Consider the following 14182-nt stretch of genomic DNA (forward strand, 5'->3'; position numbering starts at 1 on the left):
TTGAATATTCTGCCCTGTCATTCGCAGCAGTACCATGGATCTGGAGCCGTGCTGGCGTTCTTACAGCAGGCTTGTCCCATCTGAAACCTAGATTCAACAGTGTTGCGGCTTTAAAGAAGCGTATTATATTTATGTTTATAATACACATGTATATGCACGCATGTCTGTGTTTTGGTGTAAATGTCATCACAGCAATCTAAGTTGCCATTTGACTTTCTTCCTTCTGTAAGTTGTATGGTGGCTTTCAAAAGTCAGTGCACAAACCTTTCATAGAGAGATTATTTACTGGGAGAACTGTACAAAGCTGGCTTTCAGTGGAAACTGATTTTTATTATAGTCTCGCTAAAAAAATTTTCTGTAGGGCCAGTGATTTGTTTTTTCCCTTCCCTTTTATCTTGATTCAGCTGTCTGCCTTTATTTCTTAGCAGAAAACACTTAGAGCTACTTAACAGAAGTAAAATTGAGTAATTTACTTACAGCTTTTAAAAGTCTCTGAATCATGCTACTGGGTGCAGTATGAATGCAGGGTGTTCTTGTGGACCAAAGAGCTTACAGTCTGAGTTAAGACCAGATAAAAGCAGCAATATAGGGAAAACCCAGTATTGTTGGGAGGTGGCCCTAGGGTAGAAGGGGCCTGACCATTGTCAAATGTACATGATCGGTACTTATGAATTGGTTGAGAGATGTAAATAGCTAAAGTGAGCAGCAGTAAGAAAGTACTCTTGCTCTTTTTATTTGAAGCAGAATGCTGTTCTAAAATTTGAGCCTTTTGACACAAGAAAAATGAGGAATTTTTTCTTCTTGTAATCAGGTTTTGTTATAACTTTATATTAATAGTGACAAAGTAGTTAATATCTTGTCGCTGTTCAGTAATTGTATCTTGATCCCTGTTCAGTTCATCAGTCTTGGGAAAAGTTCAAGGATTATAGTACTTGTTGAAATGTTTTCTGAGGGTGATTAAGCACAGGTCTAGCAGCACGGATGCTTCTAGAGAGTGGGATGCGGATGGCTCAGGATAAATTCTGGGTGGGAATGAAAAGCAGGAGATAATCCATGTACAGAATCGTGTTTTGGTTGTCCCTATCGTAAAGCAACTTTTGAGGGTCTGCAAAATTCTGTGATAGCTTTGAGGCTTTGGTTTGCTTAGCATGTTGTTTAGAAAAACTACCCCTTGTCTGTGTAGGGAGGTTTGCATGCAAATCATTCTTCCTTTTGGGTGTAGGAAGATAATTCAGTTTTTGTCATCCCAGCAATATTTCTTTTTCTATTTCGTTTTCTTTGAGATCATTTTCAGAAGACATAGAGCAGGCTCCTGACTAGTCCTTCAGTTCTTAAAATCCCACTGTACTTTGAAGATAGGACAGGCTATAAATCTACAGTGTGCTAAATGTTTTCTATCAAGAGTTAAGAGCCGGAGATTCTCATGGGTTCATTGTTGAATGTTTTTTTCAGTGTAGTTGTTTTTCTTCCTCACCCTGATTTAAATGTCTCTGGTCTTCAGACAGCTTTTGATCATATAGATACTGAATTTATAGTAGAAAGTAAGGTACACTGTAGGCTGTGACCAGCTGAAACAGTGATGTCAACTTAGACATCCCTAGTTGCTTTTATGTACTCCTGTAGCTATCTGTAGACATTTTGTTCCTCTTCCATACTTGTTTTCCAACAGCATGGTGATCTTTGCAGTGCAATAAAAATAAAGACAATTTTCTGGATGGGTAAACTTGACATTCTGTGACTTGCAATCCCTCCTGTATGTTAGTTTTTCCAGTTGGTTTTACTAATCTGAACAAAATATGCTGCATAAAATACAACTCCTTTTGAAAAATATTTTGTTGGAGCTTTTTAAAATTTTCCTTGGAATTTCTAATGTAAAAAATATTTTTTGAAGTTAAACAAAAAATCTTCAGTGCTTTATGGGCTCAAACATTATCTGGGAGAAGTTTAGGAAGGAAGGGGAAAATATACTTGTTTTAATGCTGTTTCTTCTACTAATAAAACCCCAATTACCCTTCAGGTTGTTTAAATTTCACTTCATATATCAACAGTAAAAATAATTAGGCATAGAACATCTCATGTGGCCCCCTTTAGTGGTTTTTCTCCAATATCAGATCACTGCTAATTCCATTGAATGATCTATTTGTCTTCTTTATTTTTTAGCTACATGAAAGTAACTATGATGCTGGAAAAGCCCTGCAGCGCTTGGTGAAGAAACCTGTGCCAAAACTGATTGAGAAGTGTTGGACTGAAGATGAAGTGGTAGGGAAATGAATTATTCCCTTGAGCCTTATAGTTCATGTTGCTTCTCTTGCTTTTTTCTTTCCTTCTTTTTTTTTTTCCTGAAGAGGTTATCTTTATGGGAAAGAAGAGGGGCAAATAATTTGCTGCACAGGATAAATTTTTGCACAATTTGGAGTTAGTGGGCCCTCGTTCGATATACAGAACCGTATTAGACTGGGGAAAATACCTTCGTAATAGTAGAATAAGAGAGAAGATCAAGTGACTGTTTCTGAGAGGATGCTGTAGACTAAATGAACAGCTGCAAAACTGCTGGACTCTAAATTTCACTGTCATTTTCACCTCCAGGAAGGCTGGCCACATTCATTAATTGGAGCAGGACAAGATGTAAAAGGCATACAAAGTATTGTCCCTGGTTTTTTCCTGCTGGTATTGGAGGAGGCTTACAGCGTCAGCTCAAGTTGGTTAACGGGCGGTTGGATATCAGTGTTTCTCCTAAACAGAGTTTGAGATAAAGTCCCTTCTTCCCCTCATACAGAATATTAGAAAGTGTTTACTGGCATAGTTCTTGATGGATGAATCTTTGACAAAGAGCAGACCAAAACCAGATTATCTGAAAGCTGGGATTTAGCCATGCCATCCACACTTACTTTAAAGTTTGTAGAAATTGTCAGGCTCCAGCACTGTACTGAAAATAGTGCATCCATCTTAAGTGCGTATCTCCCAAAGTAATGTACGGACATGATGAATTTGGGGCATGCAGTAAATACACAGTGCAGTACCGTGTCCTCACAGGTACGGACCTGGAATCGCTGAGGGCTTTGGGTTCATACAATTTAACACCCTGGTGCACTGCAAGTCTCATCAACTTACACAACTTAGTAGTCACAGTGCTGGTTCTGCCATATGGCTGCTGTTTCAGCATGTGCTGGTAGTTAGTCTTTCTAGATTTGGGGTTGTAGTGCGGGCGGAGAAGGAACATGCCATTCTTTCCTTCAGACAGAGGTTGAGGTTTTTGGTGTATATGGCTTTGGATCCAGATGTTGCTGCTGTTATTGGCCTACTAAAAGATAGCGCTCTGCAGTCTGATTAGTGGGGAAAAAAAATTTTGACCTGAGAAAGACAACTCTTCATAAAAGCTGTAGTTGTCAGAGAGGGTGTGCTGCTGGGAAAGCACTTCATACTCAAATGGACCACATTCCTGTTATTTCTGGGTATTTTTCCAGAATTTGGGGGAGATGATATCTGTGTGAGAATTAGTGCAGCAAAGGTGCTTCTTGTGGTTCGTTTTGCAGCTTAATTGCTGCAATTGTGAGGTTTCTGCTGGCTTAAATTTTATACATATGATATAATGTAACTGTGCTTGTTAAACAGTTTTCTGTAGGGTTGTAGACTGAAATAAATCATGTGAAGTGGGGAGCACATTATGGATTCTTAATTTGCTGACACCTTGTAAACAAACAGATTCTTAAATATTGCATTCAACACAAGATACATTTTCTGGCAGCATTTGGAATCCAAATGCTGCTGCATTACAACCCTTTGTTTGTCAGACCTTGCAGCTTAAGCTAGCACACGAGTACTTGACTGAAGGGAAAAAAAAAGTGAAACTCCTGCGTCTTCAGTACCAGGAGAAATGCTGAACAAGTTCACTTGGATTACATCCTAAAAATATTTTGCATTTTAATGCTGTTGTTAATTATGCTTAACAGAATAGATTTATGTGAAATGTAACATGTAAGGAGACAGTACCTCTTTAGGAAGCTGACTAGGCATGTCTGGTTTTGTGAAAATGGAAAAATGCTATATTTCCTAGCTTGATAATTAGGCTGCAGCATGCACTAAAATAGAAAATCAGATGATTGGAAGTTAGTTATGATAAAATATTTATCACAGAAGAACTTCAGATTCACTTATGGTTTTTACCTTTCACTGTTGGAAAGGCTTCTTCTCTCTTATGTAGCATATTGGAATAAACGGGGATAGAAATTCAACTTGTCATGTATACTTACCAGGTATAGAAATGAAAAAAATCTGATATGGTGCAAGACAGTATTGCTCATGTAAAAGTGACAAGAGAAAAGTGTTTTGGTTGGTTTTCTTTTTCCTTTGAATGAATGAATTTAAGCTAGTTAGTTAATTGGTAAAGTATTTGAAGAAGTAAATAAAAATAAGAATTTTGTGGTCTTGTTAAGCTACTAAGAAAGTTGCAATGGTGCTATAAAATAGAACCGATTAATAATGGGTGAAACTTCCGTGGTCTCTTAGCATTTTTTAATTATTCAGACAATGGCTGGCGAGACTTTTTTTTAAGCTCTAGTTTCTCTGAAAGTCTTTCAGGGAGTTATTCCAACAAATTACGTGTGCTTGCTCTCTCCTTATGTAAACCTTTTTGCAAGAGCTAGATTAGGGGTAGGCCAGGCCATATAAACCTGTATTAACGTAGGCTTGTTCTGAAATCCAACAAAGAACCTTTGTGGTAAGGAGACTGCCTGAAGTCCTAGAGTGAAAGAGGATCACGTGCTAACGCTGGCAGCAAAGCGAAGGAGAGGCTGAGTAAAAAGCCTAGAACACAGTTTCCTGATAAGTTTTACAGTTATCTTGTCATGAAGGGGAGTTTTGTTTAGGGAACTGACTATCGGAACGAATACTTCACATGCTCTGCCCTGTGTTTAGTAAGTTTGTATTCATGTTGTTTTAACCTCTGTCTTCTCTGCATACATTCTTTCCCACATTCATGGTTAAATCGTACAGTGCCAACGCCTCTTTTTCTGTGTAGATTTTTTTCAGTCTCCTTGTTTTTTTCCATCAGCTGCACGATGCTGTGAATGCCGTAGCTGCTGCAGCTCAGGGTTTTTTGATGAGCGTTCCATGTTAAATGATAGAGAATAGAGCCTTACGAATAAGAAAAAGCAAAGTTTATTGAAAAGTGAAACATCACTCTAAAAGTGCAAATTCTGTGAGTACAGAATAACAATCATTGACTCTATAAATCATTGTCAGTCTCAGCTCATTTTATCATATTTGTTCTTGTTCTGTTCCATCCAAGTTTCCAGAAACATTTGGCAGCCCTCCAGCCCCAGCAGAGCCAAAGATCAAACTGTGCTCTTATTTATAGACAGCTAAGCTCCACCTGCACAACTTCATAGCATGTTTGTCCCTGGCAGTTTGTAGAAAACTCCAGATTAAAGCAACTGAACGGCACTTCTGAGCATTTCTGAGACTTGCAAGGGAAGTTTCTTTATTGTTGGCTCTGTGAAACTGAGGAAAACTCTTTCTGCCTGATACATAGGGTGCTAGGGCCACATAGGAACCCCACAACAAAGTATTTTTCAGAAAACACTGATGTGTCAAACCCAAAGTCTGGCCAAAACAATTGAATTTTGGTGAGAACCTTATGAAGTGTGTATCCCCCCTCCGTCTCATGATGGCAAGTGATGAGCAGGAGGAAGCCTCTAGGAACGTGGCTGGCTGATAATCCAAGAGACACGCTTCCAAGGGAAGTGGAAGACCCAGGTCCCTATTTGTGCTGGACTTAGAATTAATTTCTTCTTGTGGCCCAGCAAATATCTACTTAATTTTTACAACTTGGATAAATAAGCAGATAGCACACCAGGTACAAAGCTGTGGTTAGTTAATCTCCTTAACTGAGAAAGCTTCTGTGGCATGTGACCAATTGAAATCATGTAGATCATGGCTTTTGTTGTCTCAGTTTTTCCATTCCGGCCTTTCTAATCCTATAATCATGGCAGGGGGCAGAATATGCTTCTGGATCCCAAAAAAGTCACACTCCCCCTTTTGTTACTCTTAAGTTAATTTTCTACCAGATTTTTAAGCTGAGTGTCAGAAAAGTTCTCTTGCAGGGAAGATGTGAGGTGGTGCGGCTGGGCGGAGAGCGGCGGGGAAGGAGCTTTGTGGCAATGTCAAGTAATTGGGCAGGTGGCAAAAGCAACCGAAGGAGAAGTGTAGTCACATCGAGGCAGGGAAAGAGCTGACTTAGTACAAAGCTAATTCTTAAAACTTTACACTTCCCTAAGGCAAAAATCCTCTGTAAGTTGGTTGGTCTATTACTTGCACAAGTATTTTGACTGAGTCCATTTCCCCTGTGCTGGATGGTTGATGTAGTTGATTTTGTTGTGCACGTGATGGCAATGCTGTGTCCAGCACAGGTCTCTGTAGTATTCAGTAGTATTTGTGATACAACACTCTGAATAACTCAGATTTATTGAAAATCTATTTATTTGTAAAGCTTTTAACTTTTGCTGTGGACTATCTGTTGCCCAAAGATAAAGCCTTTCTTGTTAATTAAAACGGCTTTGCTGCCTGTGACCAAACTGTCAAGTAAGAGCTTTGCAGTGATCAGAACTGATTAAAATAAAGGATGGAAGTTAGGTTATTTTTACTACTGATGATGGGGTTACAGAGGTTTAGATCAAATTAAACAGAGGATAAAATTTGCCAGTGATTGAATTAAATGGAAGGCTCTGTAAATATGAAGACGGAGGTTTGTTGTCTCCCTTGTGTTTCTAAATCTATGGCTATTTTTAAACCTTTTTTTATTCCAGTATGTAAATTCAGAGGCATACTGTGAAAACCAGCCTTCCACACTGCCTAATAAAAGGGGCGAAAGAAACTTCTTTACTGATGCATCTACGTGCAGCTGTTTCCTGTTTATAAAGGCTTTTGCTACACCTGACAACATCGATTCCCAGCAATGATTTGGTGAGGGGGGGTTGGTTTCTCTTTTCATGCTCATGAATTTACTTCTGTGGACAAATTTGTTGAGCAATTGTCATATATAATGTCATATTTAACCACCTTCTAAGCACGTACCCTATAGACCAACATTCAGCAGCATCGCTTGGTGGAATCTTGTTAGTGTTAGGCAGCAGTTTCAAATAGAAAGCAGTGCAGTTCGGAGTAGATGCGTTATTTGGGAAGAAGCCGTGGAGCAAGTCCTCTGTTTTGATACAGCTGGTGGCAGTGCCCTTGTACAAGTGTCCTGCCATTGAATGCCACGTCTGACGTGTGGCATGATGCTCGCTGCTAGAGCAAGGTGAGCGTAGCTGGGAAAGGGGGACTGACTTAGCCATTGGCCATGTGTTCCATGGGATATCGTTCACTAATATGAGATTAGAGTGTAACCACTTTTCTCCTTTCATTTTCTTCAGCCGTCTTTCCTAGTCTCCCTAAACCCTGGTAGCACCCAGTCTCTGTAACGCTGTTCTTGTCATTCCATCTGCAACGGTAGGTTGTAGTACAGGCAAGATGTAGTTAGTATTTGTCTTACTTTCAATGCACTGAGAAAATAAAGATGCTTCACTCAAACTCAGCAGGGGATTGTCAGAGTGAAAGTAGTGAGCGAGCTCCGCTCTGCATCTCGTGGTCACCTCTAGAAAGGTCTCTCAATATTTGACAGAATACAGGCATTTTTGATGGAAGCAATTAGAAATCCCTAATAAGAATAGAATGGTGCCGGTCAGTTCTTCTTCTCCAGCTCGAAATATTTCAAAACTGACATTGAAATTGTGTTTTGAAACATGCAGACTTAAGAGTTTGTTGTCTGTGGGGAGTAAGTACAACAAACCTGAAACTGAGTGCCTATATTTAAACTCTGGTGCTTGCCCTGATGATACGCTGCTTTACTTTCCACAGATTCCAAATCTGGAACTATGATCATTAGCTTCTTTCAGTTTAGGTTAAATTGAACACCCATATTTCCTGGCATAGTTTCCGTGGAAATATTTCACAAGAAAAATTGTCCTTACAGAATTTCTACCCGTCTCGGGACAAATTCTTCTCTGTAAAATGGCTTTTATACTTTCAGTGATGTTCAGTACAATTCTGACCCTACACTTGCTCCAGGTCCAAAAATGAGCTTATTGTGCACGCTTCCATTTCAGATGAATAACCTCTCAAATGGCTAGCATTTGCAAAGGATACCATGTTCCTCTTCGGTTTTGTTAATTTAATGAAATGGTTTTTAATTCTGGTATGCCTCATGTATTGGAAACGGTGAAGGAAATGGGCTAGTTCTGACTGTTCTTCACATAACAGTCCTGCTGATTCGACCTTACAGTTTTGTCTCTTTATTCAGAATGTGCTTTTTTCTGTCTTTTGATAAAAAGTACTAACAAAATCAATAGGGCTTTCAGAAGAGAGAAATACAAATCAGAACTAAAAGAACCTCTAGTTTATTAGGTTTTTAATTAAACATGATGAACACATTTTAAATAACACAAAGGCCTCAGGCTGAGCTGTATCTAATCGAAACAGATTAAGTCACCCGTCCACACTTGGGTAGTTATTAATTCTGTTTACTTATGCATGCTAGCTAAAGGCAGAGTTCACTGCTGCTGTGTTGCAGTTTATTGCACAGGGATGCTTTTGCTGCATGGAATTGTGCTCCTAATTAGCATTCAGACGTTGATTATGAAGAACACTGGCGAGGCTAATTGAACCACCTTTGAAATTCAGGGCTGCGTCTTCCAAAGTTCAAGAGAATCCGGGTGACGCGGTAGTTTTGCATTATCTCTTGGACACTTTCTCCTTTTTCTTCTACACTTGGTGCCATCTTTTCAGAGATGTTAAATTCTCAAAAAGAAATTGCTAAGTATTCCTTAGGAAGAAGGTTTGTGTGGTTTTTTTGTTGGTTTTTTTTTTTACTTGTGCATCTCCATGCAGAACTGTCGATGACACACCGTGACGTCCTTCATAACTAGCTTTTATCGTGAAATATGCTGCCCTTTAAATATTTTACATTGCTTTTGATGTAGAGTAGTTGAGGTAAACAACCTAGATTCAAACAATCTCTTAGATTTATGTGCAGGGATAGTTAATCCTTGCTGGTGCTAAACCTTAATTGGCCATGTACATGGATTTACAAGTTCATAAATTTTAAAATATCCACACCTGGCTTCAGCTTAAAGCTCATTTGTCATAAAATACAAGTGGAGATCCTTATGCCAAAAATGACAAGATACAGCAAACTAATTTCCTAACATGTTTGCAAGTATTTGTAATCCAGTGTAGCTAGTCAAGAAATTACTTATGCAAAACACACATACTTATTTGCTTGGCTTCTTTGCCTAGAATCATCTTCAAATGTCTCTCATCTGCCCTTTTTGGAGTATCTGCTCATGAAAACATTGTTTTCATTGCTCATTCCTTTGAAGCCAGGCTTTTCAGATATGCTGGAAGACAGAGCTGCTTACTGGGGCAAAAATATCATGAATTTTATTTACTGTTTATATGGCAGCTATAGAAAATGTAATTCATAGCAAAATTGAAACAGAGCCTCTGGAATAGTCAGGGGGGAAAAAAATCATCAAGGGATATTTGAAAAGGAGGCTGGCATTGCAGGGCTGCATTGGAGTAATTGAGTGGGATTAGAAGGTTAAGATATCAGTTACTGCTTAGTTTTAATTTTTTATCCACAAAAAGTAAACATTACAGCTTCACCGGGGAGTGACAGTTCCTACTAAATTAACATTGTGTGGACTTCAGAAATCAAGCCATCTGATGCCATTTGCAAGTGTGTTAATCAGGAACAGTTGAAAATTAACTGAGCATTGAGATTAAAAAAAACGCCCACCGAACACCAATTGCCATGGTCTAGTAGGACATTTATTTTAAGAAGAATAAAGAAGATTTTAGTTTAAGAAAGAGTGGGAATGTACAGTCTTGTCTGTAGCTTATTCTGAGAACTCAGAGGGTAAAAGAACCATCAGTCCTCACGGTAAAAAGTAACAGATGAAGGATTAAATTATTCTGCTTGGGGAAAAAAAGTAGTTATTTAAAAGTTGCATAAAATTACAGTTACTTAGCAGCTGACAGGTTTACAAAGTTATAAGGTGCAATACAGCTAGAAAATATAAGGTGTAATATGGGTAGAAAAGGTGAATTTAGTTTAAACACAGGTTTCAGACAAAAGATAACAATCTTTTTGGTTGTGATTAACTTGCATCAGTCTTTGATCCACGTCCTTGTTTAAAGGGATCAATATTGCACATACAGCACTGAGTTTATTGTCAAGTCCTTTCGGAAATAAGACAGTGAATTAAAAATCAATTATACGTGCAGAAAAGTTTGTGTAGGGCAATCAATTTTGTCCTTTTAGTTTGCAGAAAGATTCCATTGTTTAACCAGCTGTGAAAAGGAATGAATTTTAAAAGCCTCCAGCAAATGAGATAGCCCAAATGGGGTGGGGAGGTAGATTAAAAAAAAAAAAATATTATTCCGGCATTTCATGTTCAGCAAAGGCTGCCTTCAGGGAGAAATCTATAAATCCTGTCAGTGACCTTGGCTTCAAAATGGGTGATTTCACTGCTTTTGCTAATCTTGATCTTTCCACAGCTGCCAGATAAGTTAGTCTTTTCTTAACAATATCATTTTTTATTTGCTTTGTTTAACCACCATATGTTTCTTGATTCATCGTCTTTCTGCCTTCATGTGGAATATTTTTATCTATTAAGCACTTACCATATTGCTGATCTGAAAAAATAATACAACAAATATTTACACTGGCCAGTTGCCATGGCTTAGAAGGCTATTTCTGAGTGGGGACGGGAAGCTAAACTCTAACTCAGAGTTTAACTCCAGTATAAACTAAGTAATTTGTAGGTGCTTTCAGAAGCTGGTGTTTTGTTTTGTTTTCTAGAAAAAGGTTTGTAATAGAGAGAAGCACATACGCGTAGTTCACTGTTGTCAAGGGGAAAGAATCTGCTGCTTGAAAGATTAATAAATACGACAGCAGTTGATTGTTGAAACCATGTTTTTCATCTCATTTTCAAGGGCATCTTAAAAATGGAGATCACTTACACTTCCTAGCATTCTCAATCATCTTTCTGTGTTCATTTAAAAATGAGAACAAGGCACTGGGGGACTTGAGAGATTGCATTCGTTCTCCCATAGGGCAAAGTGGTTATTTTATAAATGAAGAGGGCCAAAAAAGCTATCCTTCGTAGTTTCTTAGCAACAGAGCTGGAGTCAGTTTTAATGTTCGTGTATATCTTACAAGTTCTATGTATAGAAGCATGAGCTGTGCAGCTCAGCAGTATTGCAACTGAAACAAAGACTATTCACCCTAGCCTTGTGCAGGGGAAGAAAATAAACCAAGCGTGCTAGTATGCTGCACGGACTCGTCTTGTTCCTTCTCGCCAACAGATGATATTCTGGTCAGTGACACGGTTACTGGCTTCAATACTCTGACCTTTTATTCAGATTTTGTCTGCTAAGAGCTCTGGAATCTGGTTTAAATATAACATCATCCTATGTCCTGTTCTTCTCCAAAAGGAAACTGAGTCATGACGTTATTACAGAGCACCTGCAGAGTGCAGGGATCACCAAAATTCCGGGAGTTTCTAGGGTTAATGCTTTTGCCATAGCAAGCAGCACCAAGTGAGTGATTGTAAGTGTTCATCTCTCGTGACCATGGTAAAACTTTTTTTGCCCTGTATCTTCTCTTGGGGGGGGCGGGAGGGGGTGCATCTTGATTTAATTTTAAAAAGGTACTGTGTATCAAAGCTATCTTGCTTACGTTCCACTGACCTATATACTCGCCATTTCTTTGTACATAACTTAATTTGCAAATTCTGAAATTTAATTTTTTTTTAAAGATAATCCATATTTGTAAATAGCGCGATTGCCTTTGAAAAGACTAATAGTGTTAATAAGATACATTTCACAGTTTGCTTCCCATTCTGAATGCAAATGTAATAAATGGCCTTAGATTTCTGGCTCATGCTCCTTGGTGTACGTTATCCCGACACCCCAACATCTAGGATTGTATTAGTTTGTTTATGCTTTTAAAAGCAATTTTATAATTTAAATATAAGAAATGTTGGTTAGCTGTCTGTTTTCAGAAGATTTTGTTGTTGTTGTTCTGGAAATGCTATAAATAGTGTGATTTAAATTTAGGTTCGCCTTTTCTAATGGTTGAGGGAAGGGTGACTGGTTTATCGGCTTGTATTGATAGCAACATCCAGAGTTCTTGGTTTGTTTTCAAATTATTTCAGTAGTCCTGGCATTTCAGTAGTTTGGTTGAGTTTATCTGTCTTGCAGGTGTTAGGAAATTGAAATTAGTCTACAGGATCCTTACCTCCTTATTACCTAAAAGTGCAATTATAATATAGTAGGAAATAATAAAGTGCTTTGATATTTTTCCATGTTAAGCGTATGATAGAAATCTCCAGCATCTTTCCAAGTAATTTTGGCTCAGTCTAAGTTGGTATAGGTAAAAGTGTTTCGCTTTGGAATACCTATGTTGGAATTACCTGTTACTAAATACATAGAGCCCAGGAATGGGTTGCTTTATATGGCAAATCACTATTTTGTTTTGAAAGAGTTGTTTGCTCTAGACCATGCTCCCATGGTCTAAACCATGGGAAATGGCAATTTGCTGTTCCTAACCAGGTTGCTTTAGAAACACAAAAAACCCACCTACAACAGAGCAAGTGCAGAGACAGATTACAGTGTTGTCTGCAACTCGGCAAGATCACACACACATCCCCCCAGCAGTTTGGGTCTCTGTCCGAGCCTTAACTTTCATTCTGTTTGAACATGGAGGCTGTCAGCTCAGATGGAATACGGGGAATCCTAAGGCTAAACTCTAGCTGTAGAGGGAAAGAGGCTCAAGAATGAGCAGAGCTGGGAACAGGTGAGAGTATTTGAGTCGGAACACGGTATGGAGCTCAGGCCGTGCTTCCGTGCCTGGCAGGGCAATCAAACCAAGTTCTCCGTTCTGGGGCTGTGGCAGCAGTTGATGGAGAGATGTTTGTTGCCAGAGCAGGTTTTGCTGGCCTAAGTGATGCTCTGTGGAGAAATAGCAGAGACGCCGTGTTGCTTTCTTGGCCAAGCTAGAAATACGGCAGCAAACAAATTTCTTTTCCGGTGTCAAATGGTAACTAATTTTAAATAACTATCTATCTAGCTTCCTAGATCTCTTCCTAACGTCTCCAGGCGATGAAAGCTAAAGGGGGGATTGGAGGGGGGAGAGGAAAAACAACTAGGTTTGCCACCTGGCTTTGTGGAGGGTGAGAGTACCAACACATGCCATCGCGGAAAGCTTTAGTATAATTAAGGTTATATTTGAAATGCAGCGCTCTTGCTTGAAGCTCTGATTTTAATGTTGGAAAAGGCTCTTTTTTAACAGGTATTTTGATTTTTCTACCGATTATGAAAAAAAATTTTTTTTCCAAACTATTCAAGTGCCACTAGATTCTCTGTGGTTCTGCCCGACAGCTTAGCTGAGGATTATTTAGTATGGCCCAGTGGCCATTGGAGCAGAGACTGACAAAATGCTTCTTCAAATTGGTATAGTGACATAATTCTTATTTAAGAAACTTTGATTACTGTCACAATATGGATGCTCTGTGTGCTTTAGTGCTCAGGACTTATCTTTCTTGCACAAGCATAAGCAGTATGAATGCCAAAACACACCTCATTTGCAAGTTCTGTTTGCATGATAAATTTTATTTTTCTAATCTTCCCTATCAACAGCACCAATTTTTTTTAATCTTCCAGATGACATAAAAATGCATTTTAATGAAGCAAATTATATAGCTTTGTCTCCTTTTGTGTATAAGCGGGGCGGCCATATTCAATTAGGCTGAAAAATGATCATTTGTTCTATTACAGGCTGTAACAGAGTGAGTGGAAAAAACTGTGATCCATCACCAGTTGCTCAGCTTTATGTTACTTAAATCACTTGCCATGCTGTCAGTGGCTCTGAATCCTCTGTGGGAGCCATTATTTAATTTAAGTTTGTGGAGGTGTCACTTGTTTGATAATGGGCTGCTTCTGTAGTAGACGCATAGTGACTAAATATTAATTGTGTTCTGCATCCATCCAAGATTCCTAATTAGTTACAAGGGTAACAGTGCCAGTAAAGCTAATGATTATACTGCCATAAAAAGAATTTGACAGCAAATAAGGACTCGATCCA

At 38.7% G+C, this 14182-nt stretch overlaps 1 protein-coding gene across 9 annotated transcripts in view; it reads left to right on the forward strand.

The window, feature by feature from the left end:
• RERE (arginine-glutamic acid dipeptide repeats) overlaps positions 1–14182 on the forward strand; it is a 258495-nt gene that overhangs the window by 171708 nt on the left and 72605 nt on the right. For all 9 annotated transcript variants that reach the window (XM_072883764.1, XM_072883759.1, XM_072883763.1 and 6 more), the window contains one exon: positions 2161–2259. In XM_072883764.1, the coding sequence (XP_072739865.1) occupies positions 2161–2259 (99 nt within the window). The remainder of the gene's footprint in view (positions 1–2160; positions 2260–14182) is intronic.

Source organism: Ciconia boyciana, chromosome 19 (genome assembly GCF_034638445.1).
Source record: "Ciconia boyciana chromosome 19, ASM3463844v1, whole genome shotgun sequence".
NCBI lineage: Eukaryota > Metazoa > Chordata > Aves > Ciconiiformes > Ciconiidae > Ciconia > Ciconia boyciana.